This window comes from Lepidochelys kempii, chromosome 22 (genome assembly GCF_965140265.1).
Source record: "Lepidochelys kempii isolate rLepKem1 chromosome 22, rLepKem1.hap2, whole genome shotgun sequence".
NCBI classification, from domain to species: Eukaryota; Metazoa; Chordata; order Testudines; family Cheloniidae; genus Lepidochelys; species Lepidochelys kempii.
This window is the reverse complement of record NC_133277.1, coordinates 11,236,435-11,254,937: the sequence shown is the minus strand read 5'-3', so window position 1 is coordinate 11,254,937 and position 18,503 is coordinate 11,236,435. Positions and strand designations below refer to the sequence as shown.

General features: G+C 44.9%; 1 protein-coding gene across 1 annotated transcript; it reads right to left on the bottom strand.

Annotated features, from left to right (window-relative positions):
* Positions 1-13,941: 13,941 nt before the first annotated feature.
* BSX (brain specific homeobox) lies at positions 13,942-17,490 on the bottom strand. The gene is made up of 3 exons (XM_073320612.1): positions 17,229-17,490; positions 14,592-14,788; positions 13,942-14,190 (listed from the first exon to the last, which is right to left on the bottom strand). The coding sequence occupies exons 1-3, from the start codon at positions 17,488-17,490 to the stop codon at positions 13,942-13,944; spliced, it is 708 nt and encodes a 235-aa protein (XP_073176713.1).
* Positions 17,491-18,503: the final 1,013 nt, after the last annotated feature.

The window sequence follows — 18,503 nt, the reverse complement described above, 5'->3', positions numbered from 1 at the left end:
TCCATGAGCCAGACCTAATTGTTGTAAAGTCAGTAGCATGCAATGAAACAGCTTGTGTCTAGCTATAACTCTTGGCCAGGTGGTAGGTGTCACCTTGCTGAGGTGGGGATACCTGAATGATATTTACATTAAGGATATCTAAAGAATCTCACTTCCCTCAAAAAAGGAACATATATTAAATCTATTTTTATTTCTGGACGATATAATTGGTTTTATGCAAATGTTATATGGGCATAAATATCTGGGATTCCCTTATATGGAATTAGTCTTCCTACTGTTTCCTTTCTTGGTGTCTTTCAGACCCCTCAAAAACTCTCTTTTTTTGGGGGGGGGAGGGTGTCCCCCCCAGTTAGGTTTGATTGTTGTAGGCAAAAAATATTATGCTGTGAAGCTGAAAAAGTGCCTGAAAAATAAATCCACATGCTAATGACATTATTCACCACTGGAGATCACGTATTTAACCAAAGGGACAATAAGTTTGTTCTATTTTCTACAAATTCCCATCTAAAAGCCACATTCATCCCTGGCATGCTCAATGGAGTTGTCAGATTGCCAGTGAACTCAGTGGAATTACAGCAAGGAAGCCCATGACTAGGGCTTCTAGGCTGTATGCAAATACAAATAATAAATAATAATAATTTGGCCTAATGGTTATACTTAGTCAGATCTGAAAATTGGCACACAGATCCAAATTGAATGCGGCCTCCTTGCACAACCGTTGCACATGATGGTGAGACAAAAATACAAACACCTCAGCAGAGTAGGAAAATTAATTTCACAAGGAAATAATGAAACATACGGGGACAAATTCATGCATCTTGAACGGAATTACACCAGGGATGGATTTGACTCAGATTGGAGGTTTTTAGAAAGCAAAGCAAACCATTATCCCTTGAGTTTAATAAGTGAACTCCAGTAGAAAGTAATGCCTTTATTGGTCTGTGGCTACAGGCTTAGTCAGTGGTGTTATACCAGTGATAAACTTGGTCCAGTGCCTTAAAAATCTTCCACCACTTCCCTTTGGAAACAAATTCTGCAATAGATGGGATCACCAGAGGGAAGTATTTCCTAATACTCAACCTAAATACTCCTGGCACAAGAATAAATGAGTACGTGCACTAGAGGGTGAGATACGCTGGTTGATTTGGCTACAGAAGAGGTTTCAGTGAACACGGAGTGGTGTACAGGGACAGTATATACAGAGTGAAGCTCTACTGATGACAGCTGGCAAGAATGAGTTAAAGAAGCTTGCCTTACAGAAGAGGGCTGTTTTGAATGGAAATACAACTGAGCCAAAAACATGGATACAGCAGATGCTATAAAACTACCCAACAGCTCGTGCAATCACTGATTGTAAGTGCAGAGAGGGCAGCTGCAGGTAATGCCATATGGTTAGTTTTCCATGTACCACGAGGATCACTTAAATCAATTTGCCTTGCCTCAATACCTATGGCAAAGCCAGCATAATGCATTGCAATGGAGAATTCAGTCCCCTTGGCAGGAGCAAAGCAACCCTTAAGTAGCGTTAGTGATAGATAGCAAGATAAAATAAAACACAGAGTTCAAGTGGCTTGCCATAGGTCACAAAAATGAGGAGGTTAGTTAAACAGAAATTAAAAGGTACAGTGCTACAAGTGAAATCCCTGCAAGCTGCATGGAATTTTTTTAAAGACACCATAATAGAGCTCAGCCTAAATGTTTACCCCAAATTAAAAAAAAACATAGTAAGAGAACCAAAAAAGCTAAACATCCAAGTAAAAGAAGCAGTGAGAGGCAAAAAGGCATCCTTTGAAAAGTGGAAGTAAAATCATAGTGAGGAAAATAGAAAGCAGCATAAAAGCTGGCAAATTAAGTATAAAAATATAATTAGGAAGGCCAAAAAAGAACTTGAACAGCGAGCCAAAGACTCAAAAAGTCATTGCAAAAAAACTTTTTAAGTACATCAGAAACAGGAAGCCTGCTAAACAGCCAGTGGGGCCACTGGACGATGGAAATGCTAAAGGAGCACTCAAGGACGATAAGGCCATTGCAGAGAAACTAAATGAATTCTTTGCATCAGTCTTCATGGCTGAGGATGTGAGGGAGATTCCCAAACCTGAGCCATTCTTTTTTAGGTGACAGATCTGAGGAATTGGCCCAGATTGAGGTGTCATTTGAGCAGGGTTTGGAACAAATTGATAAACAAACAGTGATAAGTCCCCAGGACCAGATGGTATTCACCCAAGAGTTCTGAAGGAACTCAGATGTGAAATTGAAGAACTACTAATAGTAGTCTGTAACCTGTCATTTAAATCAGCTTGTGTACCAAATGACTGGAGGATAGCTAATGTGATGCCAATTTTTAAAACGGGCTCCAGAGGTGATCCCAGCAATTACAGGCCTGTAAGCCTGACTTCAGTACCAGGAAAACTGGTTGAAAATATAGTATAGAAAAAAATTGTCAGACACATAGATGAACATAATTTGTTGGGGATGAGTCAACATGGTTTTTGTAAAAGAAAATCATGCCTCATCAATCTACTAGAATTCTTTGAGGGGGGTCAACAAGCATGTGGACAAGGGGGATCCAGTGGATATAGTGTACTTAGATTTTCAAAAACAACAAGGAGTCTGGTGGCATCATAAAGACTAATAGATTTATTTGGGCATAAGCTTTCAAGGATAAAAAACCCACTTCTTCAGATGCACTTCTTTAGATTTTCAGAAAGCCTTTGACAAGGTCTCTCACCAAAGGCTCTTAATTAAAGTAAGCTGTCATGGGATAAGAGGGAAGGTCCTCTCATGGATCGGTAACTGCTTAAAAGATAGGAAACAAAGTGTAGGAATAAATAGTCAGTTTTCAGAATGAAGAGAGGTTAATACTGGTGTCCCCCAGGGGTCTGTACTGGGATCAGTCCTAATCAACATATTCATAAATGATCTGGAAAAGGGGGTAAACCGTGAGATGACAAAATTTGTAGATGATACAAAACTACTCAAGATAGTTAAGTCTCAGGCAGACTGTGAAGAGCTACAAAAGGATCTCTCAAAACTGGGTGACTGGGCAACAAAATGGCAGATGAAATTAAATGCTGATAAATGCAAAGTAATGCACATTGGAAAACAATCCCAACTATACATATAAAATGAGGGAGGTCTAAATTACCTGTTACCACTCAAGAAAGAGGCTCTGCAGGGGTGGCTGTCTCGTGGACTCTTGGCAGGTCCTGAGCTGGTTCCGGCCCCACCTCTGCAGTCTAAGGGGGCAACTTGGAGAGGGCAGTTTCAGCTCCCCAAAGGGCAGGTCTATCTCTAGGTGACTGGGAAGGGCAGCATGTAAGGGTGACTGGTAAGCCCAGGTGGTCCAAAAGGACCATTGCATAGGGGGTTGTCTCTGTGGCTGCCAGGCCGCATGCACATGCCTTTGGCGCCTGCCCGACCTGTGCCGACTGCACCTCGAATAATACAAGTTGGCATCAGACTCTGAAGAGTGCTCCTTGTTGAGGTGCCAGGGATCACCGGTGCCGAGGGTCTCTCGTACTAGAGTCCTTCCTCAGTCCCGAATTGCAAACCGATGCCAGAGCGCTCCGCACCAACACGCTCAGGCCTGAGCCTTGGCGGTCCGAAGCTGCTGAATAAAGTGCGGATTCTATGAGCAGCTGCTTCAAACTGAAATCCTGCACCTTTTTCGTCCTAGGTTTAAAAGCCCTGCCGATTTGGCAGCGCTCGGTCTGATGCGCCTCCCCTAGACACCTCAGGCAAGAGCCGTGGGGGTCACTATTTGGCATGGGCTTGTGGCATGCGCTGCAAGACTTAAAGCCTTGGGCTCGCGGGATGCCCCGGAGCCCAAAGAGGGGTCGGGGATAGGGAAAGATCCCGCTCACAAACACCTATACTAACTAACAACTACAAAACAAGAAGAAGAACTAGGTGACAACACTAAGGGAACACTTGCAAAGCAAGCGAGTCACAGTTCCAATGGCGGCCATGGACGGTAAGAAGGAATTGAAGGGGGGTCAGGTCGTCAGGGTCATATATTGAGCACCATGAAGGGGGCTTCCCAGCTGACCAGACCAGAGCTGCTAAGGGAAAAAGTTTCTGATGACCGTGTATGCAGCGTGCACACACACCTGATTGGAATCAATGTGAACAAGCACTCAAAGAAGAACTAGGGGTCACCAAATGAAATTAATAGGCAGCAGGTTTAAAACAAACAGAAGGAAGTATTTCTTCACACAACGCACAGTCAACCTGTGGACCTCTTTGTCAGAGGATGTTGTGAAGGCCAAGACCATAACAGGATTCAAAAAAGAACTAGATAAGTTCACGGAGGATAGGTCCACCAATGGCTGTTAGCCGGGATGGACAGGGATGGTGTCCCTAGCCTCTGTTTGCCAGAAGCTGAGACTGCACAACAGGGAATGGATCACTTGATGATTACCTGCTCTGTTCATTCCCTCTGAAACACCTGGTATTGGCTACTGTCGGAAGACAGGATACTGAGCTAGCTGGACCTTTGGTCTGACCCAGTGTGGCCATTCTTATGTCATACAGAAATACAAAAAGGTAGAACATAAAAACCAGGAGTCCTTCAATACCAGTCTATCTTTAGACAGAATATCCCCCTCTTAAGCAGATAGAACCAGAACATTCTTTTTTAAATCCATTTATATTAGTAACTTGAATTATTCCACTTGTAACTGTTCCTAGCACCATCCCCTCATTCCCCCTTTGCTTGACAACTCCAGTTCAACTGGAATCTCTCCTTCCTTAAGTGCAGCACATATCTCCTTTTCCCGTAAAATGAGAGTGTTCCCACTCAGGTATTTGTGTACAGTAATTAAATTCCTCCTTGACCTTCTGTTTTCAAAACTGCACATGTTAAGCTTTTGAACCCGTTCCTCAGAGAAGGGAGTAAGACCTGGGCTTTGTTAAGCACTACCTTAATGATTTTCTGATCAACTCCTTTTTTTATGGCTTTGTTGCTCCAGATTCTCTATTCTCTTCATTTGTATTCAGGTTCTTATATTGCACTCAACATTGGGGTATCCAAGTGCCTTTTGAGGCCGCTGGACAAGATTTTTGCTAGTGGCTTTGAAACTGTGCTGTTTCATGTGACATTTATAGGCTGACTATTTAGGATCATAGCATCAGCACCAAGCAGAAGAGGAGTAGTTTGTTCTATCATTTGTGCCCTGCAGATATACAGAAAACATTCTTATTGCAGTCAGAGGGGTTTTAGAACTCCTGTTAATGTGAGATCCTGTTTGACATGTGCCTTTAGCTAGCTAAATGTTTCAACCTTTTCCATCCCATAACCCCCATGTTAGCACAGATAAAAGCTTTGGGGATCATCTTTCCTTCTGGCAGAAAAGACCGGCAGTGTGGTCATGATGCCCTGAAGCCTGCTTGTGACAGTCATCGGCATAAGTCATCGCTCAGTTCTTTGGCCTCAAACATAGACCTTCAGAGAAGTAAGCCTTGGATAACTCTTCCCAAAAGAAGACTTACTTTCCAGCTCTGTGTTAATATTGGAGGCCAGGGGATCGTGAAAACCATTTATTTAGAATCTGGGCAGGGGCCAGGGGAAGATGATTAGCTCATTGCAAACAGAATACAAAGCCATTGACCCTAACTTATGTCACTGGCTCAAATGAGATCCAAATTAGAAATGACCAATACTTGTTAACACTGAGGGCTTTAGATAACCTATCTAAAAGGAGTTGTGTTTTCAGTCCAGTAGACAAATATCCTATGTTGATCACAACATAACAGAATCAACAAATGAGTCAGAGGTCAGTGACAACGTTTCATGCTTTTTCTTGTGCAAGAACTGAAGTTATAAAAGATGGTTGGCAGCCATAAGTTAGACCCACAATCAAACAGGACAGACACCAAAACACAAATGTCCTTTAAAAACTATAGTCACTCTAGAATTAAATATTTTAAAGCGATCTGCTACATGTTATCCCCTGGGTTTTACAGAAGTTCCATGACATAGAAAAGATATGCCAGGAAATCAAATAATTTTTACTGTACCAGTACCACGATCAATGTGAGATGTTGGCATGTGCCAGTAATAAGAGCATCAACCTTTGCCAAGAAGTTTTTCCAAGAACTGGACGTAGCGTAACAGGTGGGGGGTATAGCAGACAAAGCAACCTCACCAAGATGAAGGCTGCATTTTGCATTATAACAATGCTGGAAGACTAAAAAGATTTGGCTTGGTACTCTAAGCATCAGGACTGAAGCCTCTAGGCTGAATTAAAGGATCTGCTTTCCAGGGAGCTATACTCTTCCTAGCATGAATTCTTCTTTCCCCTTGTTCGGTCTTGTTTCTTCTTCCTTCCCTGCAGTCAATAGTCATTTGCATTTCTTACCCCTCTAACTTACTTAGTAAGCTATTCAAGGCATCATAAGCTCCACCTATTGCATGTTTGTAAGACACCATGCATACCTATGCCCACTGCATGCCTACTAGACTCTCTGGAGCCACAGGTTCATATCCCAGCAAGGCTTTACGAAGCCCTTCAGCCTTCCATGGTACATAAGAGTTCATCTATTTTAGTGCAGCAGGGGGCTGGAGCAAAAGGATTACAATGAGATCCTGTCTCTTCTGTATGGACAGGAAAGATTCTATGGCACGTGCACACAAGTGAGGATTTGCTCTAGGCTCTGAGGTCAACATTTCCTCAACTGATCTGCAGGTTTGGTCAATCCTCCTAACCCAAAGATGGCTGAATTTCAGTGGTGAGTGTGTGTAAATTGCTTCATAGAATCGTAGGACTGGAAGGGACCTCGAGAGGTCATCTAGTCCAGTCCCCTGCACTCACGGCAGGACTAAGTATCAGGATCCTTCCAACTGAGAGGCGCTCTATAAATGCAAAGTGGGGCCTGACATTGTATGAGAGATTGCTGGGAGGGCCCAGTGTGTATTTCTAATTCTTTGTTGTGGGGCTTCTTTAGCTGCATTCTGTCGTGAAGTTGGATACAGGTCGCTGTAGCATTTATCCCTTGTGCCACTTCAATACCACTTAAAATATTTGAGCCAGAACTCGTGAATCATGTTGTGGTGCTTCATAAAATTGTGCTTTGTAGCTATACTCCGAGGGCCACAACTCGCTGTTACCACTCAAGAAAGATCTTGGAGTTATTGTGGATAATTCAGTGAAAACATCTGCTCGATATGCAGCCACAGTCAAAAACGCTAACAGAATGTTAGGAGCCATTAGGAAAGGGATAGATAATGTACATTGGATTTATATAGTAGCATTCTGACATCCTGAATACTGCGTGAAGTTCTGATTGCCCCATCTCACAAAAGATGATTAGAATTAGAAAAGGTACAGAGAAGGGAAACAAAAATGATTAAGGTCTGGAAGAAGTTCCATACAAGGAGAGATTAAATAGACTGGGACTGTTCAGTTTAGAAAAGAGATGACTAAGGGGGACTATGATAAAGGTGTATAAAATCATGATTCGTGCGGAGAAAATGAATGAAGAGTGTTATATACCCCTTCATATAACCCAAAAAGCCAGGGGGTCACCCAATGAAATTAATAGGCAGCACGTTTAAAACAAACATATGGAAGTACTTCTTCACACAATGCACAGTCAACCGATGGAACACATTGCAAGGAGATGTGTGAAGTCCAAAAGTATAACTGGGTTCAAAAAATAATTAGATACATTCATGGAGTATAGGTCCATCAATGGTTATTAGCCAAGATGGTCAGGGATGCAACCCCCATGCTCTGGGTGTCCTTACACCACTGACTGCCAGATGCTGGGACTGAATAACAGATGATGGATCACTCGATAATTGCCCTGCTCTGTTCATTCCCTCTGAAGCACCTGACACTGGCCAGTGTTGGAAAACAGGATACTGGGCTAGGTCAGACATTGGTCTGACGCAGTACAGCCATTCTTATGTTCACCCTTTGTCTCCTATAAGTCTTTCTAGGTTTTGCACATGCCAGCTGGACTTTTTAAAAGGCAAAATGCCATTCTCCTACTGCCCCGGTGAAACGCTTCTAGCCCATGTATTTCAGTACTGTCAATGTGTTCCCTTCCATCACATCACTGCACAGGAATGGAGCACCCCAAGAGAGCCCAAGCCCTTTGAGTGAGCACACACTATCCTCCAATGGCTTTTTATAGCTGCTGACAAGCATACGACAGGGCTTACTTAGCCCAGAACTGGAACCAGCCCTTTAAACCCTGCCCTCTAGAGAGCATTATAAAAGGGGCTTTCCCAAGCATTTCCCTTTCTTAAGGACCCTGCAGGTTAAAAGCAGCACCACCCCCATCTCTTACGGTGATGTTCTCTCATTCCTCCCACACAGGGAAAGAAGGGCCTAAGTATTCTATGGTATTATCCACCTTTCCCACCCAGGTAAGTGATAAATCCTTCCAATCCCAAACACCGCCTTCCTTATGGAGGGTGACTAAGCACTCAGCAGTGTAATGCTGCTTTAATTTGATAGCTCCCTGTGAGACATCCTATTCTGGAATAAGTCACTTTATTCCAAAATAATTAGTGCCCTCACAAAGCATACTAATTAGCCACTTTATTCCAGAATAGTGTCTACAGGGGGAGCTATTTTGGAATAGCTTATTCTTCAGTAGCTATTCTGCTCACTTTCCCCCATACAGACAAACCCTAAGTGGCTGAAACAATGTTATTTAGATAGTCCCATAAATATACTTTGTGCTTTACAGCCAAAGTCTAGTGTCCCTGTTGCGAGTCTGCACTATCAGCCGAGTCATCTCCAACACTTCAGAAAGTCTCTTCTAGTTCTAGCAGCTGCAACGTGAACAATATTGTCCTTAGCTGAGCTAGGGGAAAAGATTAGGAGCAGCCTGAAGGCAACCCAAAAATAAGCCATTCTTGAAGCAAAATAAGAGCATGTATACAAGAAGTTTCACTTGTTTAATTAAACTGGTGCAAGCTTGTGTGGAAACAAGACCAAACAGAGACTACAGTGCAAACTAGATATGTCTCTTTTGGGTTACAGCACTCCATGTTCACAATGCTTTATTCACTACCTCAGTGCTCCTTATTCATGTGCACCTGCTCTCCCATTAACACCCCATTAGGGCACACACCTGCAGAGCCTTGACTTCAACTTGCTGCATTGTAGCCACTAATTCCCTGTTATATTCATGAGCACGTGTCAGAGGGGGCCTGGTGGTTTAAAAGTCTTCTCTCAAGCCACGTGGCAAAACATCACCACAGCTACCAGGCATTGTCATTAGATTCAGCTGTCAGGATGAGGTCCAAAGGGTCTCTGCAGTTTCAGCTTCCCTCTCTCCTCTCCAGATAGTCCTGCCAAGTCAAAGTTGAAGCATGCGAGCAGAGGGCGCTGTAAAAGAAGCTTATACTGCCTCTGCTTTACCTACTTCACTCTCCAGGGCTGGCCATCTGGTACCTTTCACCAGCAACCTAGGGTCATGTCAGGGCTGAGTCCACAGAAGATTTGCACTATTGGCCAACAGTATTTGGGGTATTATGATGCTACACCTGGACAGTCATAGCAGGCTGCAACTAAGAGCCACCTTCTCCCAGCTGACACTTCAGATTACTTCTATCCAGGCTAACCAACAAAGCCTCTCAAACAGAACATAAGAAAAAGCCTTCACCACAAATGTCCCTTTCTCCACAGGAGGATGCAGGCTTTTTCCCCCAATGCTTGTCCAGTTTGCAGTCAGAGTCAAAACAATTCAGTGTCATTCTTGCTGACCCAGGAAACACTGGCAGGAAGGGCTCTTCCTACCACTATCCCAATCCATTATGAGGGACAAGGTACATTATATGCTGCCCTCCTTCCCAGAACTTGTCCTGATTGGATGAGAGAAGGGAACTCTGCCCCGCCCTGTAATACCAGCTTCCTGCTCCCCAGCTCTAAGGAGAATGGTAAACAGAGTTTTTCTAGACATCACCTGTTACCCCCAAGTTTCCTTTTCATTTGATTGCATTTATTTATTTATTTGCAAAGGGGCTCAGGGTCGAGGAAAGATAAGGGTATTTTGTAAATCAGCGATGTAGTTTAAGGGTGACATGCACGCCTGGGCAAAGAGACAGCACGAGAGCTAGACATTGCTTGAATCCAGTTTACACCCTATTTTGGGTGCCTTCAACGTTCATGGACCTTGTTCTCGGATGCATTTCTTCCCTAGGTGACACACTTCTGCAGAGTGAGATAATGTCGGAGGAAGACTGGGACCAAATTATTACTATACACTCAAGGGAAGAAGACTATCTAGCCTCAACTTGCTCCAAAGGGGACTGGCTGCACAACTCTGGTCATGCAACTTCATTTGCATTACAGCCCTGTGCATTGTTTTGAGATTATACCCTTGGGTTCCCTATTATTTTTTGTGGCACATTCTAGACCTTTCTGTATGAAGGACCAAATTCTGGCATGTGCAGAAAAGTGGTTCTCAGTAGGTGGACCGTTGCCTACTCCAAGCCAAGCCCCCTGCTTAAACAAAACAACAGCTGCTCCCCTGGCCCTCTGCAAGAGGAGCCATGGAGGGACATGATGAGGTGGAGCCTAGGGGTGTTTTTTGCATGTTTGTGTGCACACATCCACTGCCTATGCTCACACCCAGAGATTATTCCTGCTGTGGATAAGAATCATCTGCATATAGTGGCAGGGGCTGCTGCCTGCAAGCATACAGGCTCACACAGACTCAGCTATTGCCGTACAGCTGTGCACTCTCTTTGGAGGCATTTGCCTTGATGATCTTGAAAGTGGTAACAGAGCACATGATCGTCCCTGCACTGTTTATTCAAAATGGGGTGTCTAGCAATGCCAGTTCCAAGGGTGGGGTGAGTAACATCACACTCTTCTTAAAGAGGAATAGACATTTTGCAAATGGCCAGTATAAATATAATTCTTAATCCAATGGTGCTCTCCACTTCTGTAGTCCCTGCAATTTCTTCTGTGCTTCCTGTCGCATTTCCCATAATAATCCACCCTGCCCTTTTTCCTGCCATGCACTCTGCATGTACTCTCCACATAAGAGCATTTACTACATGCCTTTGTTTCCAAAAACTGGGAAAAGATCATTAGGAAGCATAATAATGTGCCTTTTCTGTTCACACAGGAGCAAAAGCAATTCTCACTGCAAGTGACAGAACCATACCCACAAATGTGAAGAATTCTGATTTTTTAATGTCACTCAGAGTAATGTACATTTTAAGTGATCCCTTGTGTGTATTTACTTCTGAATTCTCTCTTTTTTCTCTATTTCATAAAATTATTTGTGCTAAATCATGGTACTCATAAACCATGAATATCTTAGTCTGAATAAAGAACACTGTGACTTTAAGAACTGCTGCAAACAAAGACATTGGTATATGCTTTCTTTTTACTGATGACATCGATTGTGAAATCTGGTCTCTATAATACTCTTGTATACAACATTTGTTGGGAGTTAATGTTATCATTAAAAATGGTAATCAGAATCTTAACATTAAAACATTATCGTATAGCTCCTTGTTAGTATTAATTTTAGAAACTAGTCTGTATGCTGTGGCTGTTTTACTCACACTTTTATTAAATGTTGATGAAAGACATACCAACTAAAAAAACACTTCCACAGCCTACCAGATACAAATATAACATAAGAAAACTATCAAATTAAATATCAAATGCACAAAAATAACAAATTAAATGTATTGTCCTTCCTAGTGCTTTGGTTTAGATATTGCCAGAGTCAGTGATCATGGATATATAATAAAGGCTTCATCTAGCTGATATCTCATTGTATTGACACTATTCAATGACTTTTGTTATAGCTAGAATGGATTTCAAGGCTGATTTTCTAAAGAACAATTATATATTCGAGGAATGTTGGTGGGTCTTACCCTTTGAACTATAATCTTTAAGGAGCTGCATACTTTAGTAGCAAAATATTGTGATTGAAAGTCATTAAAGAAAAGAGTTTTCTCTGAAGTGTTTGTAAACACAGTCCAAAAACACACATTCATTATCGGGAAGTTTTTCAGGTGTGATCTTTATTATTCTAATTATACTGCAAACCCACAAAAGGGAAGGAAACATACAAGTTTAAATAAGTCATATTTTGCTGATGAATATGGGGCACTTTTTAAATTTTTGCAACAAAACTGCATGTCCTACAGTCCAAAAACCAGAAGTGCTAAGGACACCCAACAACCAAATCAACTCTTAATAAAAAATAAATAAATTAAAAACAATTACAAAAAACCCTAAAGAGAGACTGAAATGGAATTTGGAGTGTTTGCAAAGACGTGGTTTAAAATAGAACACCGAAGAAGACATCAGAAATCAATCTTTCCTTATGGTTCTTCGAACAAAAGCTTGTATTCAATATCAAACGTCTGTCAACAAGAATTGTGCCTTTCCTTCTTGTCAGTACTTTATACCAGGAAATGTTTTGTTTAGCTGGAAATTCAAGATATTTCACTGTAATGTAAATAAATAAAAAGCAAGCCTGAGGCATCATTGAAGACTCTTATATACAACTCTGCAACGCAGAGATGGATTTGCAGTGTTACAGCTGGATATGTTTCAGGCTGTCAGCCGAAGGTGTAGATTTAAAACCGCTGGACAGTTGCGAACTGCGGTATGGTGGAATTCATACATCAGGCACTCCCAATGAAACATGAGTCAGACTTTAAACTAGTTTATGAACATACTCCGTTAAAAACAAACGTATTCTAAAACTGATTCACATCAGGAAACGGTTCATAAATCATACTTTGGATGGAGGTAAGCTGTTAAAATTATACAAGATCAATTTTACTAAACAAATTCGATTCATTTTTTTCTGAATGTCTTAAGAAAAATCAAGTTTATTAGCAATGCTTTTTCCCCCTTTACAAGCTCGGAATTATATACAATGTATTTTTCTTACCTGCCTCTTTGGAGAAACTTTATGCAATTTAGTGTTTAAATATATGCATTCGCTGGAGTGTGTCTGATTTTAGATGGGTTTCAGAGTAGATTTTAGATGGTAATTTACAATAATATTAAGGGAAATTGTCTGGATACACCATTCATTGTCATTGCTTTGTGACTAAGCGAGCTTCTGTCTCACTCGAGTCGACGTAGCCCTGATTTTTAACTCTCAACACCAGCGTACTAAAATAATATACCGGATATAAGTTTGATGTTAAACTAGGGAAAGCTTTGCCTACGGATAAATGTTATCCATGCATTTCGAACGAGACCGGAAAATTGGAATATAGGGAGGTGATTTTGCTATCTTTTTATTCAGTTTTCAAAGCAAATGTCAAATTTGCACTTGGCTTTGAACGAAATTAGAAGTACCTGCTATTTATACAACATGTTTGCGGGACACACAAACTATCTGCCAAATAACAGAAGGCTGGTTATACTTTGGTCCACATTAGAGAATGTGATCGTGTTTAAAAACACCTCCAAAACAATCGAGTTTAGCCGTGACTAGCTGACTTTGTTGTCCTTGTCTACGCTGAGAGGTTCGTGTTAGCTAGCTATCTCGGTTGTTTTTAAGTCGAGCTTAAACACGATCAACCTCCCATGCTTAGTTGTGCTAGCTCAAAGGGACTCAAAAGTCGACAGAAGTTAACAAGCGTGAGCTGAATTAGAAATAACCAAGCCGGGCAGATTCTACCCGCAACCCATGATATAAACCGGACTGCTCGCTCTATAATTATGTTTACATCGAATCCGATGCGTTTCTTTCCCAGACTGTCCAAACAGATCCGTTCAAACGTGACCTTAAAATATTCTCTGGCTCCAGCACTAGCCGGGCCTATTGGGGACTGCTGGGGCCTGGGACAAGCTTTTTAAGCGACGGGTCAGACACACCTGCCTTGGTTATTGGGCCGAGGAGACATGGCTCTTAGCACTCCGCAGGCAAACCCAGAAGATCAGGTGCCTCCAGTCCCCCGGGCCCTTCGCCTTGTGGGGAGGGGAAAGAGCATGTCTATATCAGATGCGGGGTGGCGCAAATGTCCCCATCCTCAACGATGTCCACCTCATCTTCGTTCTCCTCCAGCAGGAACGCGGGTTGCTGGCTGGCCTTGCGGAGGTCCGAGCTGGCTTTGTCGGTCACTTCAGGCTCGCTGGAGCCCTGTTCCAGGCACTCCTCCCCGCTGGGGTTCTTTGGGTCGTCTTGGGTTTTCCTCAGTTGCTTTTTGTGCTTCATTCTTCTGTTCTGGAACCACGTTTTTACCTGTGAGAGAAAGGGGAGGAACAATTTCGCGTGTGCCCCAGCTCCCCAGGGGGCACCTTCTCCCCAGCGCATGGCATGAGCACGCATGGCGGTAGCATGCGCCCCAGCTTCACACGTGGTAACTCCACCCCGTGCCTGGCATGTCATTTCCATGCTGCCCGGCCTCAGACTGAGGCCCCTCATCCCAGGATGTCCCCGCGGAGGGCACCACGGGGGTGGCAGCTGCTGCCTGCTTCCCCGCGGGCCTCTCCCCAGCTCCTTAGGCCACTGCAGGGAACCGGGAGGTCGCGGAGACGCCTGGGGCTGGGGCGCAGAGCCGGGGACAAGCCCCAGTGTCCCTTCCCGGGTGGGGGGTCTCTCCATCCCCCGGGTGTTGCACGGGAGCCTCCGTGGCTGGGTACCTGCGTCTCGGAGAGGCTGAGGGCGGCGGCCAGCTCCACGCGCTCCGGGGTGGACAGGTACCGCTGCATCTCGAACCTCTTCTCCAGGCCGGAGAGCTGCGAGTCGGAGAAGACGGTGCGGGCCTTGCGGCGGCGGCAATGCTTGCCGGGCAGCTCGGCGTGCGGGTGGTGCTGGAAGAGGGCGGGCACGGGCATGCCTGCAGCGGGGGGCACAGGGGAGAGAGGCCGTGGGACGGGGCAGGGACCGAGGCTGGGGAGCCGGGGTCCTCTCCCCCTTCCCCAGCCCAGCCTGGAGGGAAAGGAGCTCCCCACCCCCTGCCCTTCCCCACCCACCTGGTGTGGACAGTGCACGCTGCAGGGTGAGGGGTGGGAGCGCCGCGGCCGCTGCCCCGCACCGCTCAGCCTCGTGCGTGTGGCCCGGGAGGAGTCCCTGGGGTGGCAGAGCCCGCACCTAGGTGAGTCAACGTGGCTCGTCTCCCCAGGGGCCAGGCGACTCCCGAATCCACCCTACATTCTGTTCGCACCGGTTTCTTCTTGGGGTGAGCGGCACAGTCGGTCCCAGGCTGGCATCTCCCTGCCGCGCACAAAGAATGCACCAGGAGGCGGCTTGGAATTTGGCACAGTTGTTCTCCTGGGCAGCCCCTTGGCATTAACTCATTCCACAGACATAGCTCAGCCGGAGAAATGTTAAGTAGAACGTGTGTGTGTGTGTATTCTTTTTACACACACACACACACACACACACACACACACACACACACACCAGTGAAAGATTTTTTTCTAAAGTAAGCTGACATGAACACGGTGGGTATTTACAAATTGTGCAACAAGTGGAATTTTGTTCTGGTTGCAATTCCGGGGTCTAGAATAAAGACAATTATTACTTAAACAATATTATATATACACCCACCTGTGTAGAAATGTACTCGAATTATACAAACATAAATGCACACATAAAACGTGAGTGTATGTAATATATAATTACACAAACGTGTGTAATTGTGTGTCTATACACCCATAAACACACACAGAATAATTTTAAACATATACACACAGTTACACAAACTTTGGGCACACTCATTTTGGGTGTGTAATTGTATATTACACACTTACAAACACAGAGACGTGTGTATGTAATCAGATTACACGAGTGTATTAGGTGTGTCTATTTCTTTAACCTGTGAATTTAATCCTCCCCCGCCCTTATTTTAGAAAACCAGCGCGGGATGATATGTTGAGGTATAGATCTATGAAACCCATCGCTTTGCAACACTATATCACGAGGGTCGGTTCTCTCTCTGCCCTCCTCACTCTCCCCACCCCATGTATAACAGTGGGAAAGCAACATACTCAAACTCGGTTAAAAAGAAAAGAGTAGCGGGCTGATTTCCGAGGTGGGGAGGATTCGCACACCGGATTTAGTTTCTCGGTATCTCTATTCCGAACCCGACACGCGTTTCCGTTCAAATTATTTCTATTGATGGTAGCGAATAATAAATCCAGCCCTCGCTTTTCATTTGATCATGCGATTTCTTTGTGATTTATTCATCAGTCGCTCTGTTAAATACTTCGAAGGGTCCACTTTCTTTTATAGCCAAAGGTAAGGGTGTTTATTTTATTTTATTAGACAATTGGTTCCGTTTGTTCTCCCTAGTCTCTGTAATTCTGTACTGGATTGATCTTCTTGCTCTGCGCACAGTTTAATCGGGCACATTTTTGAAAATCGAAATTCACTACCAGCTTCCTGGGAGGCACAGACAAATATTTACCACCTGTGCCGCGAAGATCGGAAGGAAGGGACTCACTGATTGACTGGATGCGGGAAAGGACAGTCGGAACACAAATTAACTTTTTTTAAAGGCCAGACAATCTTTTCGCGTACGAAGCCGAAGAAGTCAGGAATTTTACCCCAGACAGCTACGCAGATAAATTCCTCTGAACTTTTTGGTACTAAATAGTAAGTGATCGGATGCATTGATCGGAAATAAAAAGGTGCAAAATCATTTTTAATAACTTGGAAATCGAGGTTGTTGAGCTTCTCCCCCCCCCCCCCAGGAACGAAACTAACAGAGTTTCCGCTCTTTTGAAGATGCATGCTCTAAAAGTAGGTCAGTGATGGATACACGGACCTGTGAATGCAGCTTCGATAGGATTTCTGCTGGCTTATTTTTTAGAGCACAGAACATTTGGACCCTAAGAAAAGATTCTCTCGAAAAGTGAGTAAGCAAACTGTGATTTCTGTTCAGAGAGAGGGAGGTTAGACACCAGTCTCTGACAGCAGGAGAAGAAATGCGACACGCCCGTTATCTTTGCTATGGTATTCAAGAGACCCCTGCATGTGCGGGCACCGGCTAAATCCGCTGACGCCCTTGATCCAGGCCACGGAATAAAACAAACCAGCGGAGTCGGATTGTTATTATAACGATTCCCCCAACCTGTAGCATCGGCAGGCGTGTAAAATCTGCCTTGATGTATAACAGGTGCCATTCCTTGAAGGATGGAGCGTGTCCCTTGCTAGGAGATGGAATCCCCCCGGTCTGCAGTGCCGGGCTCTAAGGCTGGGCTCGCCTGCCAGCACAGTACCCCGCTCCTTCTGAGGCCGAAACAAACACAAGGCGAATGGGGCACCCAACTTACCCGAGGCGGCTAAGAAGTAGGGGTGGCCATGCTCCGGCCTGTGGAGCGCATGGTGCGGATGGGGCGCCAGGAGGGTGGGGGTGGGCATCAGAGGGTACCCATAGTCCAGGAGCGGCACCCTGGAGGCTAAGGGGCTGGAGAAGTGCTCCGCCGGGACCTCTCTCGAGGACTTCGGCTTGTGGAGTAAAATGTCTTCGATGAAGAAGGAGGTGGGCCTTGGCGCGGAGACGGGGTGCGCGGACGCGGTAAAGTGGAGGTCCATGTCCCCAGCCGGAGGGGACCGCGCTGGAGGAAGGGGCTGCGCGGGGGGCGGGGGGGTGGCCTCCGATTCCAGCCCCGCCGGCTGAAGACCCGCAGACCGCAAGCGCCAGAAGAGAAGATCAAGGTGGCTCCGGGCGGCTTGGAGGAGATTTGTGGAGAGAGGGGGCTCCGCCGCGAGCCAATCGCGCACCAGCAGGGCGGAGGGAAAAGGGTTTTTCATTTCCCAGTGTCGCCCAAATTAATGGAGAGGTTGAAAGGAAGGGGGCGCTGGCCAAGGTCCTGAATCGGTCCATTAAAGGGCCGTTAACAAGGCTGGTGCGAGGCCATGGGGGATAGTTAGTTATGCAAGAAGGGGGCATGGAAAACGTGCTCCGCGCTGATGGAGATTCTGAAGCAGACCGAGCCCCAGGGTCCCAACCACAGAGAGAGGGGGTCCCCTTCAAACATGTAGATGCTTCAGGGTCAGACAAATGTCTGCAGCCCCCCAGCACTGGCTTATTGAATATAGGCAGGCACTTTTCCCTGGCTCTGCATCCCTATGCGGGTGCAGATGCAACAGGAGGGATATGCTTGAGCATACAGCGCCTAACACATGCTGCCATGAGCCCAGATGGGGGCCTCTGATCCCCGCCTCAATACAAACCAACACTCGGGTTGTTCCATATGGAAAGAAAAGGGCCAGATCCTCAGCTCTGGTGTAAGCCGGAGTTAACTTTAAAGGGTTGCTTGGGGTCAACGGAGCGACATTCATGTACCGCCAGGGAGGAGAGAGCGCAAGAAGCTGAGTAGAAGGAATATTTCCACGTGTAGATGCTTTAGTTTATGTCAAAGCAACAAGTCTTCATTCTGCGTGAATGACTTTTTAGAGCTGGTTGAAATGTTTCCACATTTCAACATTTGACTCAAAGGGGACAAAATAATTTTTGGTGGCCTTGCCCGTCATTTTTGCTGCGCTTTTCCAACCACTTCTACTTATATTTTACTTTTCCAGCGTTGTCCGTGTTCCTCCGATAC

Excerpts from the sequence above, each read along its gene's own strand:
- BSX (XM_073320612.1), bottom strand. The coding sequence starts at position 17,490 with ATGGACCTCCACTTTACCGCGTCCGCGCACCCCGTCTCCGCGCCAAGG. Across the intron at positions 14,789-17,228 it reads CTACTTCTTAGCCGCCTCGG|GCATGCCCGTGCCCGCCCTC; the intron begins GTAAGTTGGGTG and ends CCCCCGCTGCAG. Across the intron at positions 14,191-14,591 it reads TCAGCCTCTCCGAGACGCAG|GTAAAAACGTGGTTCCAGAA; the intron begins GTACCCAGCCAC and ends TTTCTCTCACAG.